This window comes from Python bivittatus, unplaced genomic scaffold (genome assembly GCF_059951505.1).
Source record: "Python bivittatus isolate LINGU-HERP-01145 unplaced genomic scaffold, Pbiv_v1 ctg000500_np1212, whole genome shotgun sequence".
NCBI classification, from domain to species: Eukaryota; Metazoa; Chordata; class Lepidosauria; order Squamata; family Pythonidae; genus Python; species Python bivittatus.
Window position 1 is genome coordinate 1,795,216 of NW_028277079.1, and position 9,892 is coordinate 1,805,107.

The following is a 9,892-nucleotide window of genomic DNA, read 5'->3' on the forward strand; positions in this document are numbered from 1 at the left end:
ACCCACCTTTGCAAACGTGCCCAATAAAAACTTCTGTCTACTGGACAACCGAACCCGTGTCTGTCGTTTTCTGACACAAGGGCTCAGAGTAGGGACTAAAATGCCTTGATCAAGAAGAGCTTTAATAACAGGTCGAATTCCATCTTGGGCTTCCTTAGATAAAGGATATTGGGGAATTCGAGGAAGGGGCTTAGTGGGGTCAAGCTGGACACGAGCAGGTTCAGCAGAATTAATACGACCCACATCATTAGAATGAGTAGCCCAGAGAGAATCAGGAACTTGAGCGAGAATAGACGAAGTGGAAGAGGAAGTTATTTGATCTGACTCCAAGGAAAAATTGGAACATGCCGAAGAAGCAGAAGTATGCAAACATGCCAAAACAGCAAACTCATTAGCAGAAGGGATATCTAAATATAACCCATCAGGCTGACAATAAATGGTGCAACCAAGCTTGCACAAAAGATCTCGGCCCAAAAGGTTTACTGGAGAACAAGGACTTAAGAGAAAGGCATGTTCCTGCTGCAGAGGCCCAAAAGAGACAGAAACAGGAAGTGAGACTGGGTGCGGAACAGAAGTATTTGCACAGAAGTATTTGCAATACCTATCGCATTTACCACTTGCTCAGAAGATTTTATCTGAGGAAAATCCTTACCCATTAAAGTAGAAAAAGCAGCTCCGGTATCTATCAAAAATTTAGCTGGCTGATCATTAATTGCAACCAGGAGCTCTGGATCAGAAGGATTAAGAGGAACAAGAGGACAAACAATAGAAGGACTGAAATTGCAGGACCCGGGCTGTCCTATTGTGGAATGGGCAAAAGAGCTGGCAGAACCCCAGGGGTTTGCAGCCGTGGAAACCGCGATGGCCTCGGAGGAGGAAGAGGAACCATGGAAGGAAATCTACCTCTGGGACGTGGCAAAGTTTGAATCCCCGAAGCAAGGTAGGGACAAACATTGCGAAAATGTCCCTCCATCCCACAACTGTAACAACGATAGGAAGATTGTACTGAGTTATTAGCAGGTGGAAAAGAAGGATATGGAATTCTCTGCTGAGGAGGAGGTTAAGATGGGGGTGCTGGGCTTTCCAAAGCACGAAGCTGTAAAGCCATAAGCTGAACCTCCTTTTCCTCCTTTTGTTTCTTAAGGGAAGAGGAATAGTGGTCAGCTATATCAGCAATTTCACTTGGCCTTCCATCCAATAACATTAACTCGGATGGCCTCAGAAATTTTTGGACGTAAGCCATCAACAAAAAGGGAACCATGCCTTCTCGAGCATTAGTTCGTGGCTCAGCCACTCCAGAATGCTGTTCAAAAACTACAGTGAGACGCTCCATGTATTCTGCCGGTGCTTCCCAATCAAGTTGACGACAGTTTTTAATTTTACTCCAGTCCATTTTTACAGGACAAACCTCAGTAATATTAGCAAGTAAACGTGCACGAATATTGGCCAACTCACCAGGGGCTGGGGCCTGAGGGGGCCACGCAGCTTTCTCCTTCAGACGCTCCCATACCCCTTTAGGGCAAATTGCACGCATAAGATCTACCCAGGTTGGATTATAAGCCTCAATTATAGTTTCTAAATCCTCTTTAAATTTATTTGGTTCATCTCGAATATTAGGAAATGAAGTAGCCATATTACGAATCTCAGTCTGAGACCATGGCACATGAACCTGGATAACCTTTGGAACTGACTGTCCATTAACAGTTTCTGTTGACCCAGGCATAGCTCGAAGAGGAAACTGTCCCACTGGCTGCTCAGAGAAGTCTAAAGTCTGTGCAGCACGAGGGGGAAAAACCAAATCAACCCCTTTTGGGGTAGATGAGAAAGGAGTTGCACCACGAGTCCGAAGTGCCACTTGATCTCGAGACTGTAGGTCAGAAAGAATAGATGCAAGGGCAGGAGAAAGTGGCTGAGTTGAGGAAGGAGATAAAGCCAAACTTGTGTCCAGACCCAACGTCTGGCTAACCCTATCCACCTCAGCCTTAAGGAATGACTGAGGACTAATAAGCAAATTGTCTGCTGCCTGCAAAGTCCTTTGCACCTCCTGAATAAGAGTAGAAAGGTCAGCAGGTAAGGGAGAAGATTCAGGTGCAGGAGAAGAAGATGAGGCCATTGATGCTGAGGCTAGAGGGGGTCCAGACACAGTAGCTGGAGGAGAAGAAGAAATGGAAGGAGCAGGTATTGCCATAGAAGGAGGCAATGGAGCTAGAGCCACGGGCAAGGGAGGAGGAGAAGGAGGAACATATGGGGGAGGACGAGAGGAAGAAAAACATGGCAAATCCATCAAAAGATCCTCCTCTGCCTCCTCATTAACGGGAACAGAGACAGTAGACAAAGGGCGCCATTTAGAAGTACTCAATCGATTACGGGCCTCCATCTCATCATCTTTCTGAATATCTTTAATTGAGGCTTGCAAATCAGCAATTGATTTTTCCATCTTCTCCTTAGAATGCTTAAAAGATTGCAAATGATGATCCCTACGTCTTTTCTCCATCTCTGCATACCAAATCATAAAGGCAGCCCAGTTTCCTGTCTTCAAGGAATCATCAGCACCCTCTAAACATGCTCGCAAAAAATTAATTCGGTCCCGATCAAAGGTACCTTCCACAGGAAACGGACGTTTAGAATCTTTAGCCGTAAGCAAGTGCCATTGTTTGAAAAAGGGGCAAAATCTGGGACCCCGTGAGTATAAATAAACCAAGCTGGAGTACCTTTCTCAGGAGCATCACTTATCTTAGACTTTCTATTCCCCATATCTTTCAAACAAAAACAACTCAAGCGTAATTGCAAAAACAACAATGTAATAAGGAAGTCAGGCTATTAACTCAGATAGCCAGGCAATAAATCATATGGTTACTTTATAACTTGTTCTCCTTATGTTCCTTTCTGAATTAAGTGCTTGTGGTTACTTTTATATTACTCATACACCTCATACGCTAGACTTTGGAGCTCCACATACACTGCGTACTTAATAGTGCGCCTCAGCCAACAACCCAGTTAGCATACAATCACACTCATTCATCCAGCACACTTCTGTGGGGGCACGAGAGGTCCGCCAATCACCCTTGCTTTCCAAACACCCTGGTCATTGACCATTGGCCTTGCAGGGAGTTGGGTGCGGCTGTAATTGGTTTCTCGCTCAGCCCTGGTCCACAGGGGGAAAATATAAGGAAAACAACACACCATCAACTACTACTTCTTCTATTTTTTTCCTGTTTTCTTCCTGTTTCTGGGTGCAGATCCAGAGGTTCAGGGAAGCGAGCCCCCGTCAATAAGACAGTCCTTATCTACAGAAAAGGGCCACTCCCACTATGCAAGCCTATAGTGGCAAGGGTCACTCTACCTCGGCAAGACAGCCGACCCTTATGTATGGGAAAGGTAGTGGAACCCAAAAAGGGCAAAAAAAAAAAAAAAACCCAATTAGGGCAAATCAAACTAAAATGCTGTAAGTCCACGCCTGTCAGAGTCTGCACACTCAATCCCAAAATTCAGTAAATCCTCTGGAGACTAAAAGTTCCATCAGAGATTTCTTTATTCAGGAGAAGCGTACAGCACCATAGTTTGTTGAGCCTAATTCTACAAAGCAAACCCTTGTCCTTTTAAACCCAAATTCCCCCCCTTCTAGCTTTTCTTTCCCGCTTGAAATTTTTCACGCCTTGCCCCGGTTCTCACACCTCTTGGCCTTGGATGCTTGTTTCAAGATAAAGATAACGGCACCTGGCCTCCTCTTCCCCCCTTTTATGGCAGGCCAAGCAAACGGTTAGAATAACATTCCCAGTATTTCACTATTGATCTATGGTTAACAGTAAAAGCAAAAGTTTGGTTAGCAATAAAAGTGAAATAAAAACAATTGAAGGTTCTGGTTTGCGTAGATCCTGACATTCCGCCCTCCAATGGAACGAATGTTCCTACATTCGGAAGAAAATCTGGAAAAGAAGATAGAGATATTACAATGATCATTAATATGGTTACTTAGGTTTGTCAGGGTATTTTGAGGGAAAGTGAGCCAGTAGTTTAGGGGCTTTAACATTAATACTGTCTACCCATTCGTGATGGGTTTGGGGGAAATGTTTCCATTGAATCAAGTACTGGAGTTTGCCTTTATGTTTTCTAGAGTCCAAGATGTCTTTTACTTCGAAGTGGCTTTGTCCCTCAATCATGATGGGTGTTGGTGGAGTTGTTTCTGGATGCCAAGTTTCAGATTGCTTGAATGCTTTTAGTAAATTTGCATGGAAAACAGGATGAATGTTTCTATAATGTTTTGGCAAAGACAATCTAAATGCCACAGGATTTATAACTTTCTCAATTGGGAAAGGTCCCACATATTTTGGAGCAAGTTTTTTAGATGGTTGGGAAGATTTTAAATTTTTTGTAGAAAGCCAGACTAGGTCGCCTACCTTCCAAGGGGGGTTTGCAGTGCGTTTTCTATCGGCGAATTTTTTATGCTGGCTTTTTGCTTTTTCTAGAGATTTCACAATTAGTGGCCACAGACTTGTAATGTTATTTATCCATTGGTCTGTTGAGAGTTCAGGGAGGTTTTTAAGTGGTAATTCTGGAAAGGTGGGAAATCTTGGCCAGAGGCTATTTTGTATGGTGTAAATCCAGTGCTTTGGTGCACTGTGTTGTTATAAGCCACCTCAGCGAAAGGGAGAAGTTCAGACCAATCATCTTGTTGATGATTAGTGAAGCATCTTAATTATTGTTCCAATAAGGAGTTAATTTTCTCCGTAGATCCATCCGTTTCCGGATGAAAACTGGAACTCAAAGCTTGAGTAGATCCAATTAATGTAAGAAATTTCCTCCAAAATTTGGAGGTGAACTGTGGCCCGCGATCTGAAATCACCCTCTTGGGGCGCCATGGAGGCAGTAGATATGTGTTATGAACAATTTAGCTAATTTTTTAGCATTCGGAATTGATGTGTAAGGAATAAAATGCGCTTGTTTAGAAAACAGATCAATTACAACCCAAATTGCTGTGTTGTGATTGCTCACAGGTAAATCCACAATAAAGTCCATAGAAACTTCTTCCCAAGGTTTTTTTGGAGATGCCACTGATTGTAGAAGGCCCAAAACTTTTCCTCCTCTTTTCTTTGACATTGCACATACAGGACATGTAGAAACATATTCAGAAATGTCTTTTCTCATGGTTGGCCACCAAAACTGTCTACGTAATTAAAGTAAGGTTTTTATAAATCCAAAATGCCCCGAGGTTTTATCATCATGTCCCTTTTCTAGGATTTGTTTACGAAGTGAGAGTGGAACATACAGTTTGTCTGCCATCCACCAAGCTTGGTGTTCATGGGTTAGGGTATTTTTATTATTCTGGAACCATTCATCAGAATCTAAGGCAGCGTTTATTTTTTGGAGCAGTTCATTGGTAGGTTTTTGTTTTTGCAGTTTTGCTTGGGATCTGGTTAGGGCCACCGAGCCAGGTTCTATCTGAGGTGGTGCTTTAGGGATTACCGGGGCAACCACCTGTTCCCTTTGGCTGTTATTCTGAGGCAACCTTGATAATGCATCAGCTAAAAAATTTTTTCCTCCCGGTATGAATTTTAAAGTGAAGTTAAATCGACTGAAGAATTGGGCCCAGCATACTTGTTTAGGAGATAACTTACTTGGAGTTGTGAGAGATTCCAAATTCTTGTGGTCTGTCCACACCTCAAAAAGCTGGGCTCCCCCCTCCAGGAGATGCCTCCAGGTCATAAGGGCCCAGCGTACTGCAAAAGCCTCCTTTTCCCAAACCAGCCACCTTCTTTTTATCTCAGTAAATTTGCGAGAAATATAAGCACAGGGTTTGAGTACACCCTCTTCATCTTTCTGAAGCAGAACAGCCCCAATTGCTACGTCCGAGGCATCGGCTTGTATCACAAATGGCTTGTCAGGGTCTGGGTGTTTCAAAATAGGCTCTGCTGTAAATAAAGCTTTCAGAGCCTCAAAGGCTTTTTGGCACTCCTCTGTCCATGTTAACGGGGCCCCGGCTTTTGAGCTTCCGCTATGACTTTGCCTTTTGTTTTTAGTAAATCTGTTAACGGCAAAGCCACTTGTGCAAAGTTTGGAATGAATTGGCGATAGAAATTAGCAAAGCCCAAAAATCTTTGTAATTGCCTCTGAGTTTTAGGTGGTTCCCAACCCAAAACATCTTTCACTTTTGAGGGGTCCATTTCAATTCCTGCATTAGAAATGCGATACCCCAGGTAGTCTACTTGTGTTCTATGAAATTCGCATTTTGACAGTTTGGCATATAATTGAGCTTTCAACAATTTTTTTAGAACAGTCCACACCAATTTCACATGGTCCTTTAAGTTGTCTGAGTAAATCAGGATGTCATCTAAATAAACCAGCACTCCTTGATATAAATGCTCATGTAGCACTTCATTAATTAGTTGCATAAACACCCCGGGTGCTCCCGAAAGCCCGAATGGGAGGACCTTGTACTCATAGCATCCAAAAGGGGTCGAAAAAGCTGTTAAATGCTCGTCTCCTTCGCGAATTCTTACTCTGAAATATGCCTCCCTTAAGTCCAATTTAGTAAATATTTTCCCCTTTGACAGTTGAGCAAGCAGGTCCTTCATCAAAGGGAGGGGATATTTATTCTCTTTGCAAATTGCATTGAGACCCCTATAGTCCGTACAAAGCCTCAAGCTTCCATCTTTTTTTCCCCGAAATAAAACAGGTGCCGCCATGTGTGATTTAGCTGGCTGTATAAATCCCCTTGCCAGATTGGTGTCAATAAATTCCCTCAGAGCGGCAAGCATTTTCTGGGTCATTGAATAAGTTTTCTTTTTTGAGAATTTAGCTCCTGGCTGAATCTCTATAGCACAGTCAGTGTCTCTGTGGGGAGGCAGTGTATCTGCTTCGTTTTTGCTGAATACCGCCTGTAAATCTCTGTAGGGCTCAGGAATGCTTTTAAGGTACTCTGGGTCCAAATCTAGTGTTTTGCCCATGCTGCTAGCTGTTGCCGCCGTTGCATTTTCTGTTTTTCCTGGCTGCTCCGGTCCAAAATAAATTCCATCTGCAAATTGCAATTGCCCCGTCTTCCAAAAACTCGGGGATCCCACTTTTTCACCCAGTTTGCTCCAAGGATTAGGGCGTAATTCCCTAAAGGAGCCACTAAACATTTAAGAGTCTCTTTGTGGGTCCCTACTTGTAGCTCAAAAAGCTCCGTGCGATACAGCACAGCCCCTCCCCCTGCTTTTGACCCATCCAGCTGGGTGAACACTATGGGAGTCTTTATTTTCTTCACCCTTAGCTCCAACGCGTTAAGCAGTATGGGGCTGATCAAACAGCGTGAGCAGCCGGTATCCATTAGCGTGGTTAGCGTGGCTTTGAATTCTGTTCTAACTGCTGAAATAGTCACTTTAAGGGTGGTAACACTCACCGACTCATCGTCATTGGAGTCATCCTCCTCCTCTGGTTCAGCCTTGGGTTTGTGAGCAGGTTTGTCGGGCTCGACGCTTGCATCTTGTTCTTTTCCCACCGATCCATTTTTGTAAATGACGAGGTCTGGGAACGGTGATTCCGTGCCTGCCGCCGCGGTTCCTTTTTTCCCTTTCGTGCCGGGCTTTTGTGCTGCTCCAGCAGGCTTTTTCGCCTCCCCTCCCGTGCGGGCGGCGGTTTAGGACAGGAAGGCGCCAGATGACCGGGTTCTCCGCAGCGGAAGCAAACGCGATTGACCCCTCTAGGAAATCTCTCGTCTCCTCCTCTCAATGGCTGTCTTCGGGACGTCGACGCCAGGGCGCTGAGTCTCCTACTGAAGTCCGGGTCTACTCTTTTCCACTGGGCTTCGACATTATCTGCGTGCTGGATCCATCCGTCTAGGGAATTTGGGTCTCCCCGGGCGAACGCCAACTTCCAGAGGTCGCGACGCATTCCTTGCTGGAAGCAGTCAATTTTGAACTGCTCTGGCCAATCCAGAAGCAGCCCCGCAACGCCACGAAACTCCAGGGCGTACTCGCCGAGGCTACGGGTTCCCTGCCGCATCGTGCTTAGTTGCGCCCGGGCTCGGGTGACTACTCCTAGGTCCTCAAATCTCCTGCGAAGAGCGGTTAGGAACCCACCCAGGTAGTTTAGTTCTGGCGCTTGTGCCGCTCGGAGCTGGATCAGCCACTCCCCCGCTTTGCCGGTGAACGGTCTGCAGGTGTAGAGTACGCGCTCCCAGTCGGAGGCAAAAAGATGCCCCGTCTGCTCCATGCATATGGTGATTTGAGCCATGAAGTTGGGTACTTCCTTTGGGTCCCCGCTAAATTTTTCGGTCAACCCCCAGCGCTTTAAAAGGGCATCTTGCTGGGCTTGGATTGGAGCAACCCTCCGAGGTATCATCGGGGCGGGCGCAGGTGGCGGAGCTGGGCCGGCCGGAGGACCCGGGGCTGCCGAGGCTGCGGGGGTTGCAGACGTGGTTGGTGGGGCTATTAGCGATTCTTCCAGCCCTTCTTCTTCGCCCTCCCCCTCTGTACCCGGGCTTTGGTACAGACCTGAATGACAGACGAGTTCGCTCATCCTCATCAGCTCCCTCTTTATCAAGGTGTTTTCCGATTGCAGGATCTGCACGCAATCTTCTACGGTCCCCCTCCGTGTGGATTCGGTTCTCCCTGTCGTCAGGGCCCAGCGCTTATCAGGGGCCATGTCTAGGAATGACATTTCCCCAGTCAGCAATTCCATGCTCCACAACTTAGTTTTGCACCGGTCAGGTTTCCGTGGTGGCGGGGGAGTCGGGTAGGTACTGGTCAGGGATTCCTCCCCCTCAGATCCACCTACGGCCCCGGCCACAGGGCACTCCTCCTCCATTTCCGCAGCCGCGGTCGGCTTTTCGAGGGATTTCTCCACGGTGGTTGGTTCCCCAGTAAATCCCTCGTAAAGTGGAGTGAGACTCAACAAAATGTCAGAGTCTGCACACTCAATCCCAAAATTCAGTAAATCCTCTGGAGACTAAAAGTTCCATCAGAGATTTCGTTATTCAGGAGAAGCATACAGCATCATAGTTTGTTGAGTCTAATTCTACATAGCAAAGCCTTGTCCTTTTAAGCCCAACTTCCCCCCCTTCTAGGTTTCTATTCCCGCTTGCAGCTCTTCGCGCCTTGCCCCGGTTCTCACACCTCTTGGCCTTGGATGCTTGTTTCAAGATAAAGATAACGGCACCTGGCCTCCTCTCCCCCCTGTTTATGGCAGGCCAAGCAAACGGTTAGAATAACATTCCCAGCATTTCACTATTGACCTACGTTTAGCAGTAAAAGCAAAAGTTTGGTTAGCAATAAAAGCGAAATAAAAACAATTGAAGGTTCTGGTTTGCGTAGATCCTGACAACGCCCCTATGTGAAATACAATAGAGCAGCTAGACAAACAACTAACAAAAACATAAAACAATAATGACCGTAAATACTCACAATAAATGCAATATAAACAACACGGACAAAAATAAATGAGCAACATAATAATCGCCAAATAATGAGAAATCTCATAGCAAAACCCAAGCCACCCCATCAGGTAGAAAAGAGAAACCAAAGTATGAAAAATAGTCATCAAAGTAAAGGTATAGATCTCTGAAACAAAAGAATAGACAAAAGGATAGAGAAATAAACTTCAAGGCGCGACCTTGATTACAACACCACGTTAGCGGAGCTCCTTCAACGCCAGCTTCGACAAGTTCCCAGCTACAGGAATTCCTGAACTGTTTCGCCCTCGAGCATAGCAACTCTTCCATAGCCGGAATACTTCTTACATAATAAGATACATATCAGAAATTCTGAAGAAACCAAAACCCCATTGGAACTTCCAAACACGTACCTTCTTACCTTTAGACCTTTGAAGCAACGGTGTGGGTAGTTCCAGGAAGGAGCAGCTGAGAGCAAATGCTCAGCTTGTCCTTTCCCGGCCAATGCACCAAAACTGTCAGGAA

The 9,892-nt window shown here is 45.5% G+C and overlaps 1 protein-coding gene across 1 annotated transcript; it reads right to left on the minus strand.

Annotated features, from left to right (window-relative positions):
- Positions 1-3,399: 3,399 nt before the first annotated feature.
- LOC148214856 (uncharacterized) lies at positions 3,400-9,766 on the minus strand. The gene is made up of 2 exons (XM_088147440.1): positions 7,379-9,766; positions 3,400-3,926 (listed from the first exon to the last, which is right to left on the minus strand). The coding sequence occupies exons 1-2, from the start codon at positions 8,782-8,784 to the stop codon at positions 3,824-3,826; spliced, it is 1,509 nt and encodes a 502-aa protein (XP_088003566.1). The 5' UTR covers positions 8,785-9,766; the 3' UTR covers positions 3,400-3,823.
- Between the last annotated feature and the right edge of the window lie 126 nt (positions 9,767-9,892).

Excerpts from the sequence above, each read along its gene's own strand:
- LOC148214856 (XM_088147440.1), bottom strand. The coding sequence starts at position 8,784 with ATGGAGGAGGAGTGCCCTGTGGCCGGGGCCGTAGGTGGATCTGAGGGG. Across the intron at positions 3,927-7,378 it reads ACTCCAATGACGATGAGTCG|ATTTTCTTCCGAATGTAGGA; the intron begins GTGAGTGTTACC and ends CTTCTTTTCCAG.